Source organism: Chiloscyllium punctatum, chromosome 1, assembly GCF_047496795.1.
Source record: "Chiloscyllium punctatum isolate Juve2018m chromosome 1, sChiPun1.3, whole genome shotgun sequence".
In the NCBI taxonomy this organism is placed as follows: Eukaryota; Metazoa; Chordata; class Chondrichthyes; order Orectolobiformes; family Hemiscylliidae; genus Chiloscyllium; species Chiloscyllium punctatum.
Window position 1 is genome coordinate 9,157,893 of NC_092739.1, and position 16,566 is coordinate 9,174,458.

Genomic DNA, 16,566 nt, shown 5'->3' on the forward strand with positions numbered 1-16,566 from the left:
GAGGGTAAAGTGGTTGATGTGGTATATATGGATTTCAGTAAGGTATTTGATAAGGTTCCCCACGATAGACTATTGCAGAAAATACAGAGGCATGGGATTGGGGGTGATTTAGCAGTTTGGATCAGAAATTGGCGAGCTGAAAGAAGACAGGGTAGTAGTTGATGGGAAATGTTCATCCTGGAGTTCAGTTACTAGTGGTGTACCACAAGGATCTGTTTTGGGGCCACTGCTGTTTGTCATTTTTATAAATGACCTGGATGTGAGCGTAGAAGGACGGGTTAGTAAGTTTGCAGATGACACTCAGGTCAGTGGAGTTGTGGATAGTGCGCAAGGATGTTGCAGGTTACAGAGGGGCATAGATAAGCTGCAGAGGTGGGCTGAGAGGTGGCAAATAGAGTCTAATGTGGAAAAGTATGAGGTGATTCACTTTGGAAGGAGTAATAGGAATAGAGTACTGGGCTAATGGTAAGATGCTTGGTAGTGTAGATGAGTAGAGAGATCTCGGTGTCCATGTACATAGATCCCTGAAAGTTGCCACCCAGGTTGATAGGGTTGTTAAGAAGGTATACAGTGTGTTAGCTTTTATTCATAGCAGGATCGAATTTCGGAGCCATGAGGTCCTGTTGCAGCTGTACAAAATTCCGGTGTGGCTGCACTTGGAATATTGTGTATAGTTCTGGTCGCTCCATTACAGGAAGGATGTGGAAGCTTTGGAAAAGGTGCAGAGGAGATTTGCCAGGGTTGTGCCTGGTCTGGACAGAAGGTCTTATGAGGAAAGGCTGAGGGACTTGAGACTATTTTCATTAGACAGAAGAAGGTTGAGAGGTGACTTAACAGAGACATAAAAGATGATTAGAGGATTAGATAGGTGGACAGTGAGAGCCTTTTTCCTCGGATGGTGATGGCTAACATGATGGGACATAACTTTAAATTGAGAGGGTGATAGATATCGGACAGATGTCATAGGTGGGTTCTTTACTCGGAGAGCGGTAAGGGGATGGAATGTGCTGCCTGCAACAGAACTAGACTCACTAACTGTAAGAGCATTTAAATGGTCATTGGATAAACACATCGATGAAAATGGAATAATGTAGGTTAGTTGGGCTTCAGATTAGTTCCACAGGTTGGTGCAACATCAAGGGCCGAAGGGCCTATACTGCGCTGTAATGTTCAATGTTCTATGCCTGATCAGTACCAACTTGAGTTGGCAACATGAACACGATGCTTATTTCTCATCATTAAGAAACAAAAAAAAATTCAAATCCTAGAACAAGTTAAAAGGGCACTCCAGCCGACTCCACATTTCAGAAGCTTTCTTTATAAGTTTGGACAACTTGCACAGGAGCTTTAAAAGTAGACATTTGAGAGGGGACGTACATTTTCAGGAAATTAGGTAGAAGATGTTAATCTTTCACAAATTTTCCCTTTCATTATTTCAAGATCCATCACTTACTGTGCATCCAAAGGGCCAGTAAACATCTCTAAATAATAATGCGTAAGAACACATTTGTTTCTAAGAACAAGCCATGTCACTCATACCTTTACAGACTTCCCCAGACTGATGGCTTTGTGAACAGTGAGGAGATATTTGAAAGCATGGCACACATTACCCTATAACCTGCACACACATCCTTCCCCACAAGCAAGGAATGTCAAAAAAGAAGGAGCAAAAATGGCATTCTCAAACAATATTTTCAAAGTTTTATTGCATAAAGATGTGCTCTGTCAAGTGCCCTCGACTGTGCTTATAGAAAGTATATCATATACTCGACAGCACAGCCACATAAAGAAGTATAATCGACATTGATGTTACAGAGCAGCAACAAGTCACAACCAGAGGCAGAGAATGCTTTGAAAATAACTACTGAAAGCAATGTAGTTAGTACAGGCTTTTCCATGGTTTGGCTGGTGAAAGCTTAAAGCACTCTTTTATCCAAGGAGAAATTTTATGTTTAATCGGGCAGTCTTTTATTTTCAAAATTTAATATTTTCTTGTTGCAACTGTTTAGTGGGGAATGGATTGTTGGAAATACAGATAAAGGAACAAACTTTCAAAATGATGACCCGAGTCTTCCCACTAGGACAGAAATTCCTGATTCCATGCCAGATCAGACAAAAAGTTACCCGGGTTTTGAGAAGATTTGTAGCTCAGGTTGAGGTTCTGGATGTATGTTTGCTCGCTGAGCTGAAAGGTTCATGTTCATCATCACCGTACTAGGTAGCATCATCAGTGAGCTTCCGGATGAAACATTGGCCTATTTTCTATTTATGTGTTTAGGTTTCCCTTGGGTCGGTGATGTCATTTCCTGTGTTGGTGATGTCATTTTCTGCTTTTTTTTTCTCAAGAGGATGGAAGATGAGGTTCAAATTGATGTGTGTGTTAATGGAGTTCTGGTTGGAATGCCATACTTCTAGGAATTCTCATGTGTGTCTCTGTTTGGCTTGTCCTAGGATGGGTGGGTTGTCCCAGTCGAAGTGGTGGCCTTCCTCATCTGTATGTATCCATTTACCTACCCAGGATCTTTCCAGCCAGCCATCTGATGCAGAATCCATTACAACAAATGCAGTCTAGCAAACCATATAGGCAGCATCAGCATCCTTAGGAACCATGCCCCATTCTTACTACAATAGGGTTCCAGAACTCTAAATATTTAAAGGTCCAAAGCCATTTTGACAGCAACTCAGAGAAATTGGTCAGGTAAATGGGAGAGGGATGAGGGAGGCAAGTGCATTGGTAAGGGGGTATTGTGCCAGGTGAGTGAGGGAATAGGTTGCAGGCTGGATAAGAGGCAGGTGCCAGGTAGTGGATGAAGAAATAGGCTAGATGGTGGGTGAGGTGGCATGTTAGTGGGTATCGGGGGGGGGGGGGGAATGGTGCAGGAGTCTGTGGGTCATTTGGGTGTTTGGGGTGGGTGAGGATTTAGATTGGGCCATTTGTGTCCAAGAAGCCACTGAAGTAAGGTCTGCATTATAGTTAACCAGGAGTTAACAGCTGCTGTTAATCCTATAATCTCTCCTAGGTAACCAAAGAGGGAAGCATGTCTGAACTCAGAGTTGAGGACCTTTTCAGAGGGGGCCAGATCCAAATGGCTGATAACTGCTGTTATGTTGTTGCTTCCTTCAGAACTGGGAATTACATATCAGGTTGACAAATGGCAAATCTGAACACTTTATTGACAATGCCCACACCACCAGAGCTGGTTCTAGGCTGGTGCCAAGCTCTGCCTCTCCAGGTCACCTGACCAGCTCTTAAAGGGTAGCACTCCCAAATCTATTCTGAACACCCTTCTCCCTTTGTTTTAAAACTCACATGAATAAATACAACAATTATCAACATTACACAGGCATTGTAGCCAACATAAGTACATATTCAGGAAAATTTACAAAAACATGCCAATCACGGAAGAATCACCACTCCCTCTCTATACAGGATGTTCTGTCCATTGTCTACATTGACATGATCAGTCTCTCAGGGGGGATTGTAGTCTCTAGAAAACCATGTCCTCATCTCAGGAACTTTTCCTGGTGGTTTCCCAGGCTTCCAGAAGCTTCTGTTGATCCACAGATACACCCCGTTCTGATTGGCTGTTGTCACCCTGTGACTTTGCTGCTGTGTCCTCCTTGGATAGAGCCAACTCTGGCTCAGAGACACATGACTCAGTCAACACGACCATTCCCATCTGGACTGGCTTGGTATTCAGGAGGGACTTCCCCAGTGCAGTAACTAGCTGGTCTGTGTCTCCTCCAGGCCATTCATCCCTAGTCTATACCGTATATGACAATGGTCCTGTTTGAGCCATCACAGTCTCTGGGATCTATTTTCCCCAGATGTACAGTTCTGCCAATATGGTTGCTCCTCTTTGGAACACCCTCAACAGTGAGGGTCCCACCTTTCTGAACATCTGTCCTTGGTGATTTCACTCTACCATCTCTCTGGTCTCTTCCAGCCGCAGTAGGTCAAACTTGGTTCTCAGTTGGTGGTTGTTCATTAAGGACACCAGCGAGAACTGGATTGTCCCTTGTACAGGAACACGGCACATGCTGAGGAACTTGTTCAGTCACCGTCCCACTGACCCCTCCCCTTGCGAGGCCTTTAAGGCCTGCTTCAAGGTTTGTACAAATCTCTGCAGCTGCCTGTTTACTGCAGGGTGATATAGTGCCTCTTGCAGATGTAACTGACTCCATGTTTTTCCAAGTACTCCTCAAACACGCTTGCACCATATACTGTGAACCATCTTATGCCCTTACCGTCCAGGAGATTGGAGTTGTCTGTATCGGACGGGTGTTTAATGTGGGGAATGACAGTTGGTATTCTTCACAAGTCTTCAGTACTATTGCTGGAGTGTTGTCAGGGCCCGTAGCCTTTGCAGTGTGCAGGGCCTCCAACCGTTTCTTGGTATCATGTGGAGTGAATCAAAACGGCTGAAGACTGGCATCTGTTACACTGGGGACCACTGGAGGAGGCCGAGATGGATCATCCACTCAGCACTTCTGACTGAAGATTGCCGCAAAATTGTCAGTCTTACCTTTTGCACTGATATGCTGGGTTCTTCCATTATTGAGGAGGGGGATATTTGTGCAGCCTCCTCCTTCAGTGAGTTGTTTAATTGTTCACTACCATTCATGACTGGATGTGGCAGGACTGCAGAGCTTGGATCTGATCCGTTGATTGTGGGATCGCTTAGCCCTGCCTATCGCTTGCTGCTTCTGCTGTTTGGTGGCTTCACCAGGTTGATACCTCATCTTCAGCTATGCCTGGTGCTGCTCCTCCACTCTCCATTGAACCAGAGTTGATCCCCCTGGCTTGATGGTAATGTTTGCGGGGAGGATATGCCAGGCCATGGGGTTACAGATTGTGCTGGAGTCCAATTCTCCTGTTGTTGATGGCTCACAGTGCCTCATGGATGCCCAGTCTAGATCTACTCGAAGTCTGAGCCATTTAGCATGGTGATCGTGCCACACAATATGATGGAAGTTATTCTCAATGTGAAGGTGGGACTTCATCTCCACAAGGACTGCGCGGTGATCACTCTTACCGATACTGTCATGGACAGATGCATCTGCAGCTGGCAGATTGGTGAGAATGAGGTCAAATATGTTTTTCCCTCTCATTGGTTCCCTCACCACCTGCCCCAGACCCAGTCTAGCAGCTATGTCCTTTAGGATCTGATCAGTAGTGTTGCTGCCACATAACTGTTGGTGGTGGATGTTGAAATCCCCACCCAGAGTATATTTTGTGCCCTTGGCCATCCCCAGTGCTTCCTCTGAGTGTTGTTCAATATGGTGAAGTCTTGGTTCATCAGCCAAGGGCGGACAGTACGTGGTATCAGCAGGAGGTTTCCTTGCCCATGTTTTAACATGAAACAAAGAGACTTCATGGAATCTGGAGTCAATGTTGAGGACTCTCAAGGCAACTCCCTCCAGAGTGTATCCCACAGTGCCGCCACCTCTGCTGGGTCTGTCCTGCCGGTGGGACAGGGCATACTCGGGGATGGTGATGCTGGTGTCTAGGACCTTGCCTGTGAGGGATAATGCCTTGAGTCTGACTATGTCAGGCTGCTGCTTGACTGGTCTGTGAGATAGCTCTCCCAATTTTGGCTCTAGCTCCCAGATGTTAGTGAGGAGGACTTTTCTAGGTTGACAGGGCAGTTTCTGCCATTATCTTTTCTGGTGCCAAGGTCAATGCTGGGTGATCGGTCCAGTTTCATTTTTTTTTGAGACTTTGTAGTGATTGGTACAACTGGATGGCCTGCTTGGCCATTTCAGAGGGCAACTGAGAGTCAGCCACATTGCTGTGGGTCTGGAGTCACATGTCAGCCAGACCAGGTAAGGATGGCAGATTTCCTTCCCTGAAGGACCTTAGTGAACCAAATGGGTTTTTCCAACAATTGACAATGGTTTCATAGTTATCAATAGAATCTTAATTCCAGATTTTATGTTTTTGAATTCAAATTCCACCAACGGCTGTGACAGTATTCGACAATCTGGGTCCCCAGAACATTATTTGAGTCCCTGGGTTAACAGTCTAGCGATAATACCATTCGGCCACCTCCTTCCCTTGAAGAGATCTTTGTATCTGTCCAGGATCTTTTACAAACATCATGTTTGAACCTGCCAGCCTAATAACCAGGCCTCAGTTCAACCTTAATGTTTCTAACCAGCAGCATCCAAATAATGTACATTATTCACATTTTACTATGCAAAGTGGCAATTTGGCACACTGGTTCTTTAGCTGTATTTTTAGCTTATACTTTGTCCTCTGAATTGTCTCCTTTAGACACCCTTTCTCTTACAGGAAATATGACCATCTGTCTACCTCTGTGGCACTGGGCTTCTCAAGTTCAACACATTGACTCCTTGAGACTATTCTTGACACATTTGCGGCATTTAACATATGAGGAACACTTGAGGACTCTGGGACTATACTCGGTTGAAGGATGGGGTTGTGGGGGGGGCGGGGTTCTGACTGAAACTTACAGAACACTGAACAGCTTGGACACAGCAGACACTGGGAAGATGGCAGGAGAGATGAGGACCCAGGGTACAGCCTTAGAGTAAAGGGAAGATCCTTTAGAACAGAGTTAAGGAGAAACTTCTTCAGCCAGAGAGTGGTGAATCTATGGAATTCATTGCCACAGAAGGCTGTGGAGCCAGATCGTTGAGTATATTTAAAACAGAGATAGATAAGTTCTTGATTGCCAAGGGAATCAAACGTCACAGGAAGAAAGTGGGGAAACGGGGTTGAAACATCGATCAGAGCTGAGAGTGTGGTGCTGGAGAAGCACAGCAGGTCGTGTAACATCTGAGGAACAGGAGGATGCCCATTCCCAATGAAGGGCTTATGCCTGAAACGTTGATTCTCCAGCTCCTCGGATGATGCCTCACCTGTTGTGCTTTTCCAGCACCACCCTCTCAACTCTGATCTCCAGCAAGTGCAGTCCTTGCTTTCTCCTCCTTGAAAAGCCGATTAACCATGAATGAATGGTGGAGCAGACTCAATGGGCTGAATGGCCTAATTTCTGCTCCTATGTCTTTATGGTCTTACGATCAGTGGTTGGTACCGCACTCTGCCAAGTCTCTGCTACTTGATGCGTCTGGGTGTTATCACTCAACTACGTTGCTTCACTAGTGGCCAACTCTATCGAGGTAGCTATTTCAAAAGGTGCCTTGAAATCCAGGTCTCTTCTTGTTGGACGGCTTTGTAGCAAGAGGCCAGAAACCAAATGGTGCAGCAAGATGTCTCAGAGGAACCATCCAAATTCAAAATGTTCCGCTAACCTCTAAGGCGGTCACAAATTGGATGATGGACTCTCCTTCCTGCTCTACCCGTTTATGACAATGGAAACATTCAGCAGCTTTGGTGCAAAATAATTTCCTAATAACGGAAACAAAGTGGCCATAGGATATTATGGGTAATAACCAATGACGCCCAAGAATGCCTCTGCAGGTACAAGAGGGAAATGGTGCATCAAAAATCACTGTACTTGCACACAACTGACCAGCAGTGGATCACAACTCTTGAACAGGCCATCAACATCAAACAACACAGAACCAGAAGAAAGTAAAAGCTTATCCTTCGAGAGAAACTGGCCAAACTGATACAAGGTAATGACAATGGCAGGTCAGGTGAATGGATAAGAAATTTCTCCAAAAGAGCGCTAACAAACATGGACAAAGCCGTTCTAGTACCCGGACTAATTACAATCATAAAGACGCAAACAAAACATCCCGGGTAATGGCCATTTACTGTTCAGTAAGGCGTTGGGACTTCCTGACGCGAATCCTTTCATGAGTGTCTGGTTCCTAACTATAGGAGACTGGAACACACGGGCTGGTGTGTTGTTCACTTGTTTAAAATAATAAGTGGTAACTGTGGTGTTCTTTCTCCTCCTCAGTGAGGTTATTCTGCCTCACTCATTCCAATTTACTGCTAAACGGTGTCAGCAATGTCTGCCCCTGGTCAGTTTGTTTCAATGTGCTGACATTGTCTGTCCGTGAACCAGGAATTGCCTGCTTTATCCAGTTAATGGGGGCCCTTTCTCAGCTTTGACATTTCTTGTGCCAACTGCCTAAAGGCAATACCAGGTACCACGTTGGCTTGTCTTCCACCTGCCTGTGGCACACACCCTGACTACAGACCAAGCTCTCACTATAATCACTATTCTTTTCAGGCAGGTACTATCTGAACTTGCCCGAATTTTAGATTAGATTAGATTGCTTACAGTGTGGAAACAGGCCCTTCGGCCCAACAAGTCCACACCACCCCGCCGAAGCGCAACCCACCCATACCCCTACATCTACCCCTTACCTAATACTACGGGCAATTTAGCATGGCCAATTCACCTAACCTACACATCTTTGGACTGTGGGAGGAAACCGGAGCACCCGGAGGAAACCCACACAGACACGGGGAGAATGTGCAAACTCCACACAGTCAGTCGCCTGAGGCGGGAATTGAACCCAGGTCTCTGGCGCTGTGAGGCAGCAGTGCTAACCACTGTGCCACCGTGCCGCCCTTTTCAGAACCCAAGTGTGATATAATACAACTGCAAATGCTGTTTCCCAGTAAATGCTTCCTGATATACTCTTGAGGAGTCCCTCCTGATCCTGAATGCTATTTCTAAGGCAGTGTGCAAACTCTTGAGACCGTTGCAGTATCTGACTTGGGTGTAGTATCTGTAAGTGCAGAAAACACTATGGTCTGTGAAAAGGCAAGTGATTTGCACATCCATGCATATTCCTGTCATCAGTTTTGCAGACTTTATGAGCTTGGAGTCACAGAATGACTCAGTAGGGAAAGGTCCTTCCTCAGGAGCAGCCCACCTTTCTTCAGTGACTGGCTGACCTTTCCACATGTGCTGCCTATTTTGAATTCCCAGACTCTCCCCGAGACTCAGCTTATGTGGCGTTTCCTTTGATGTGAGAACCAAGTGCTGAGTGAGCCCAGCAGCACGTGTTATTCCTGAATACTGGCAAATCTAACTGAAAGGAGCACAACCAGTCAATGCTTGCGATTTGGAACACACGTTGCTAACACCCAGACAGTAATTAGTCCACCCAGCTGCACAGCCGAGTCCCTGAAACATGACTGTCGTGAAGTTATGCAATTATAACCACAAGAGCCAGGAACGCAATCCTCTTTCCGCAGTCATTTGTCACAAGTGCATTACTCCCCAGTCCCATGATCAGCAATGTTATCTTTTCAAAAGAAGAATTGCTCAGAACTGACGCTGTATGACTTCAGTTCGCTCTGATGAGGGTACCCTTTTCTAATATAAAAGTCGAAGTTGGAAGTGTAGATAATTTGTGCTGTGTACCTGAAACAGCAGCAGTTGTGGGCCCTCCCTATAATTTACCTGAATGCAAATAGTTAAGTCAATGTCCTCACCAGATGTAAACTATTTTAGCTTGTCTTCAATATTTCACAACTTCTTTCTAAGTTCTTTCATGCAATTTTACCAATTCTTACACCAGATGACTGGATCAAGTCAAGGAAAAAAAAAAAGATTTTCTGTAACTTTGAAGATGATCAATAGTCAAAAAGCTGTAAGTTTACTCTTGCTCAGTTTTCACGAAATTCTTCACTTTTGTAGATTTTCCCACATCAGCTTCCACGGCAAAAAATGTCGATTTTCCCCTTGTACTTGGAAAAATCGCTGAACTGCCATCAATAGCTCACTATGCCTCTTGCTATGACTGAGAGATCATTGATAAATTTAAGGACTTATGTTCAGCACTCTCCTCCCCTAAGAAAATACACACTGTGTTGGCTCATTGGTTAACTGTACGAGTTAAATGGCTGCTAAGCTATCTGTGCAGCATTTGTTTTGACAATTTGCTCAGTTCTGCGTTACTGCCCAATGCTCAACGCAGTCAAGTTAGAAAGCAGGTTGTTCAATGAACTGCACTGTAAGCAGTGCATTTAATAAGCATTAAAAAGCACAATCTAAATCCTATTTAACTCACGGTGTACCAATTTCACTCTATTACATTTTACAGCAGAACACACTACACATTAAAGAATATCAAATCACTGTTAAACACCAGGTTTCACAGCCACACAACATCAAAGCACTGAATGTCCATTCTAACTTACTGGTTCTTTTCCATCCAAAGCTTCCATCCACTGCCTGCGATCATCTTCTGTAATAGCCTGCATGGTAATCACACCTTGCCTGCAAAACATATCAACATGAAAAAGTATATGTTTGAAATGGGAGGCCATTTCACGCATTATAGTTTCAAAATTGAAAATTCTTCCAGAATGCATTCGCGACATTTTCATAACCCAAATATTTTTCAGAGATCCTAACACTGAGTGCAGAGGACGAATATTTTACAGTTGATGTACGTCAAAGCAGGATAATGTCCACAATTCATTAATTCAGCAAGTGCGTCCAAAAGTGCAACAAGCAATTTGAATGAGTTCTTCCACATCAGCAGTGAAACAGAACATCACAATGTAGAAAGGATACAGACGCTCAGAAAAGCAAACCGATGTCAGAAATTTGCAACAGCTTCATCATCGGTCTTCTGCAGTTAAAAAATGCCCTGCAGCTGCCAAATTGTTTTCATTTTTGTCACTTTATAAAATTAATTTGTATTCTATCCACCCTGAATTATTTTGGCCCTCATGTCACACATCAGTCTCATGGTTGTCCACAGTTAGTAATTATAAACCACCATGTTTACCAAAGTCCTTTATAACACGAGACCAGATCCCCCATATTGACAGCTTTGGTCACATGTCTACAAAACAAGCAGTAAACCATTGTGGCTTGGGCTGATGATATTTGTAAACTGCTTTTTTTTGGTTGATCTGGTAGGTCATGAAGCAGTCATTTTTAAAACTGACAACATTGCTAGCTATGTGAGGTGTCACAGGAGGGTTATGCTTAGGACTGTCTCTTTAATTCAAGGTAAAGTGGAGCGATGAGTTCTTCCCAACAAACCCTGTGAGACGTAGTTACTATGGAGACTGGAGACCCAAGGAGAAACATATTGAGAGCAAGCTGCAAAGTGCTCACAGCAGACATCAAAGGCAGGAGCAGTTGGGCTGAGTGCAGATGAACTCAGTCCCAGTGATTCTGGACAGAAAAGGAGGCCTCACACAGACAAGAGACTGCAGATGGTCAGATCAGCAGACAGGAAATGGGTGGTGACCCACTCCTTGGCAAGGGCAGCAACCTTTGGTTGAAGAGAGACATCCCATGACACTCTGAAGGTTCTCAAAGATTTGTGCTGGACAAACAAAGGAGGGGAAGTGCCAAAGCAGTCCTTACTACTATTAGTCGCTTTCACTATTCCCATAAAATGAAAGGAAGTATCTTTCGATCTCTGTGGAACACTGCAACGGAGTGAAATGGGGAAAAGTGAATCACTTGGAAGACACAAGACACAGAGCAGGAGCAAGAAGTCGGTAGTGCCACTGGACAAATAATGTAGAGACTCAGGCTAAAGCTCTGGGGATATGGGTGAAAAGTAAATTCAGTTAATAAATCTGGAATATAAAACAAAACTCTGAGGGTGACCATGACGATTACCTTGGATTGCTGCAAAGCTCATCTGGTACCCAATGCCCTTGACTGAAGGAAATCAGAAATTAGCTAACTATCTTTACCAGGTCTAGCCCATGAGCGACTTGAAACTAAAAACAATTTGTTAGATCTTTAACTACCCTCTGTAATAACTGTGCAAGTCATTTAGTTCAAGGGCAGTTAGGGCAGATGTTGGATTTGCTAGCGACACTCACATCTCAAAGATATAAAGGATATCTTAGAACCACATCATACAGCAGGTAGCCCTTTGGCTATTTCTACCAGTGCTGACACTTGTAAAGAGCTAACTATTAGTCCTATGTGTTCTATATCTATTACCTTGCAAATCTTTCCCTTGAATTATTTACTACCCTTTGAAAGTTAGGATTGAATCTCCTTCCAACACCCACTCAGACAGTACACTCCAGTTTAAAACAACTTGCTACACTAAAAAAAAACTTGCTCTTATCAGTTCTTTTGCCAATTGCCTTAAATCTGTGCCTGGATTAAGGTGGTGCTGGAAAAGCACTGCAGGTCAGGCTGCATCGTTCCTGATGAAGGGGCTTTCGCTCGAAATGTCTATTTTCCTGCTCCTCGGATGCTGCCTGACCTGCTGTGCTTTTCCAGCACCACTCTAATCTAGACTCTGATTCCCAGCATCTGCAGTCCTCACTTTCGCCTAATTAAATCTGTGCCCCCCCCCCCAATTGCCAACCTGCTTGACAATGGAAATGGTTTATCCTCACTTATTCCACCAAAGCCTTCAAACTGAACTTTTAGTAAAACTCTTAAACTTCTCTACGTTAGGAAGAACATCCCTAGTTCTTATTGTCTCTTCACATAACTAATGTCCCTCACTTCTATACATTAATCTGCAGCCCTTCCAATGCTGTGACAACCTCCTTGCTTTCATACTGTTTGAGGCCTCCATTAATGAAGCCAAAAATCTCATTTTTTCCCTAAGAGCCACATTAACTTTATTTTCTTTTTATTCACAGGAAATAGGCATCATTGGCAAACCCAATCTTTACTGTCCATTCCTGACTAACTGCAGGTTCTGGTTGTGTGCCAGGGTTTTGAGGTCCGGCAGTAAGGCTTAGGGAGCTGTTAGAGAAGAACTGAACTCAGCAAAAACAAAGAACTGTGATATTTACAATTCAGGATGGTGAGAAACTTAGAGGGGAACTTGCACTGGTGATGCTTCCACGTTCCTCATACCCTTGTCCTTCTAGGCAATCAACGTTGTGCGTTTGGAAGGGACTATTGCAAAACAAATGCTGGCACGATGCAAATATTTAAGGTGGTGAATGATGCCAATAAATCAGGCTGCCTTAGTGTTATAGGAACTGCATTCACTCAGGCAAGTGGAGAGCATCCATCACACAACTCGCTTGCGCCTCGTAGATGGGGAATAGGCTCTGAGAATTCAAGAGAAGTGATATTCACCACAGAGTAGCCAGCCGCTAACCTGATCTTGTAGTCACCGTACTTACACAGCTTCACTCACTGGTCAATGGTAAGCACCTTTACCCCTCCCCTACCCAGAAGGCAGTTGTTGGGGTCTCAGCAATAGTAATGTCAAGAGGAGATAGTCAGGTTCTCTCTTATTGAAGATGGTCATTGACTGGCATTTACATGGTGTGAATGTTACTCTTCATTTATCAGCTCAACCTGCCACCTTCAAGACTTTTTGTGGACACACATAGCTCTCTCTGTTCTATGTTTGGGAACTTTAGATTTAGGAATCATGTTTGTCAAAACAATGCTTCAACATTAATTCATACACCTGCAGACTGCAAGCTCACAATATGAGTAGCTCAAACCTAGTCATCCATGACTTACTGTGAGCCATCAGCACCAGCAGATTTTATCCCATCACAATCTACAATCTTGTGTCCTGACATTTGCCTCAGACCACCATTACCTTCAATACAGGTAACCAACCACGGTTCAATGATCAGTGTAAGGTGCATCCGCAAACTGAGGTACCGACCTGGCAATGCTACAACGGAGGATTAAATTAATGCTACAGCATGCAAAAGAAAGAACAAAGCAATCTCACAATCAATGGATGAGATCAACATTCAGCCACTTCCACCTATGAATGGTGGTGAACAATTATTTAATTAGTTGGAGGACCGCAATCCACATCATCAATAATGAAGGAGCCCAGCACGTCAGTGAGAGAGAAGCTGAAGCACTTGCAATTCCTTCAACCTGAAGTATCAAGAGGACAAACCATCTCAGCCACCTAGCGAGAGCCTAAACATCACAGATGTCATCCTTCGGTGAACTGAATCCACGCTACTTAATATCAAGGAACAGTGTAGTGGATACTGCAAAGACTATGAGCCTTGGTGTACCCTGGCTGAAGATGTGTGCTCAGGAACTGGCCATACCTCTACACTGCCATTCCACACTGCTTCAACACTGACATCTAAAATAGGTACAATGGCTCAGTGGTTACGTTCTGCTGCTTCAGAATGCCAGAGTTCAATTCCACCCTTGTGACTGTCTGTGTGGAGTTTGCATGTTCTCCCCATGTCTGCGTGGGTTTCCTCCCACAGTCCAGAGATGTGCAGGTTAGGTGGACCGGCCATGGTAAATTGCCCATAGTACCCAGGGACGTGCAAGCTGGGTGGATTAGCCATGGTTATTGTGAGGTTTTGGGTAGGATGCTCTTTGAACAGTCAATGTAGACTCAATAAGCCAAATGGCCATCTTCCATGCTGTAAGGATTCTCTGAATAGAAGGTAAAGTGGAAATTACCTCGATTTATCCTGCACACACAAAGCAATATAAATCCAGTCTGGCTAATTGTCAGGTCATCATCCTACTCTCAATTATCCAACTTCCAATCAAAACAACATTAGTGGTAATTGACATCATGACCTGATGGCTCTTACTCACCAATATTTAATTTGGATACTCAGCTTCAGACCATATCATTGCCTTGTCCCAAACAGCAGTAAAAGAACTGAATTTCAGAGGTGAGGGCAGATTGACTGCTCTTGACATCAAGGTGACATTTGACTCAGTGACACTCCAAAGGGGCCGGGCAAAACGGAAATCAATAGAAATCACTGTATGAGTTCCTAACAGTCCTAGCGTCCTAACTCCAAACATCTTTAGATGCTCCATCAATGACATATCCTCCATTGTAAAGTGAGAACAGAGGATATCCACGATGATTGCACAGCATTATCATTCTCAACTGGTCAGATATTGCAGCATTCAAGTCTACATGTAGCTTTTCATGTCATGATCGCACAGTGGTCATGAAATGGAGGAGACAAGTCATGGGAGACAGGAACAGCTGAACTACAATGGTCTGATCATCATGGTATGGGCTGTTGCTGCAGGAGGTGAAGTGGTCCCTTCTGAGGTGTAAATTACATATGTTCATAAAATGCAAGCACACTTATCTTTCAAGTTGTCATTACCTGTGATTTCTGGACTCCAAGGTGCTGCATCATTCGGTTAACTGTCACAGAGCTGGCCCTTTTTCTAAAGCTGTTGCTTTTCTCATGGATACAGGGTCCTTGACGTTTTTAGAGGGGTCATAAAAAGGTCCGGGCTCCGAATCCACTGAATTCGGTTCAGACATGAAAAGGGTATGGGGAGGCCTTTTTGTTTATATGTAAACTTTAGGCCACAGCTTTCATGTTTTAGAAGTGACCTGTATAACGAAAGGGGAGTGGTCAGACCTGAAAACTGAATTCTTGCTTTTCAGTTCAGTGCTGCAAGAGCTGTGTTTGTAACAGGCTGCTGAACTCTCTCTCCTTCTGCCCTTCTAATTTTGACCTGTAAGCCTCTGTTTCAGTTTTACTCAATGTTTAAGGGGTTTGTGTTTTGGGACTGTTGTGTATTTTCAGTACAGCATAATTAAGTCTGGTTTGGATAGACTGAGTTCTATGGGTAACCTATATTCTGTTCTTTGTGTTTCACTCCGTAATTTTGTGATGAAACTTTTTGTCTGTTTTAAAACCTGGTAGTCAATCTACCTAACTTACTCCGGGTAATTTTCACTGTACGCTTACCAAAACAAATAGCCAAGTTATGGTCTGGGCTGCCTCTGGCCTGGTCCATAACATAACTCCCTCGATGGTCACTGGAAAGAAGCACTTGCAATGCAAGAATAACCTCCAAGTACATACAAGTATCGTTTTTCCATCACACATTCTACAAGTGAAGTATGAAAAGCTGTTTTACCTGCCCACTGCTTCAATATCAAAACAAAATCTCTTGTCTGTGGCATCAGATTTTTTCCTTGTGCAGGATTTAAGAATGAACGTCTCCTCATCCCCCTAAAAAACAGAGTACACACAACTCTTAGTTTATTTTAAGGAAAACTTTCCAGGACATGTTCAAAACTAACATGTTTCATGGTATTACATAGTGGCATCATGAACCTTTCAATGTTGAGGAAGAAAAGCTGAAATTTATATGGCACCTAATCACGTCACTAACACATCACAAAATCCCTCACAAATATATCGCCTACTTACTACGGTGGGAGTACACACCTTCGCTCTTCGTTACTATAGTATAAAGAATTACAAATTAATCCATGTCTTCAATGCTTGAGCAATCAAAGTTAAATCACTCTTTCACCAAAATATTGGGCTGGATGTGTTGTTGCAAAAATAGCAGCACGTTAACAATACACATTATTAATGCCCATTCAACGAGCACATTTTTAAAAATAATGCCATAAGTTTGGAACTTCCAGCTTGTGCTGGTTGATTCACATACTAAATTGCCACTGGCTTCACATAAACAGGGACACTCCAACCCCTCAGCGTCAACGTGGATTTCACCAGTTTCCTCATTTCCCCTCCCCCCACCTTATCCCAGTACCAAACTTCCAACTTGGCACCGCCTTCATGACCTGTGCTACCTGTCAATCTTCCTTCCCACCAATCCACTCCACCCTCCCCTCCGACCTATCACCATTATCCCCAACCTCCATCTACTTATTGCACTCTCAGCTATCTACCCCCCAGACTCACCCCTCTCCCATTTATCT

At 44.0% G+C, this 16,566-nt stretch overlaps 1 protein-coding gene across 4 annotated transcripts in view; it reads right to left on the bottom strand.

The window, feature by feature from the left end:
- The window catches only part of arhgap10 (Rho GTPase activating protein 10), a 205,769-nt gene that overhangs the window by 75,325 nt on the left and 113,878 nt on the right, over positions 1-16,566 (bottom strand). For all 4 annotated transcript variants that reach the window (XM_072567806.1, XM_072567731.1, XM_072567637.1 and 1 more), the window contains 2 exons: positions 15,750-15,844; positions 10,097-10,175 (listed from right to left, as the gene is read on the bottom strand). In XM_072567806.1, coding sequence (XP_072423907.1) covers positions 10,097-10,175; positions 15,750-15,844 — 174 coding nt within the window. The remainder of the gene's footprint in view (positions 1-10,096; positions 10,176-15,749; positions 15,845-16,566) is intronic.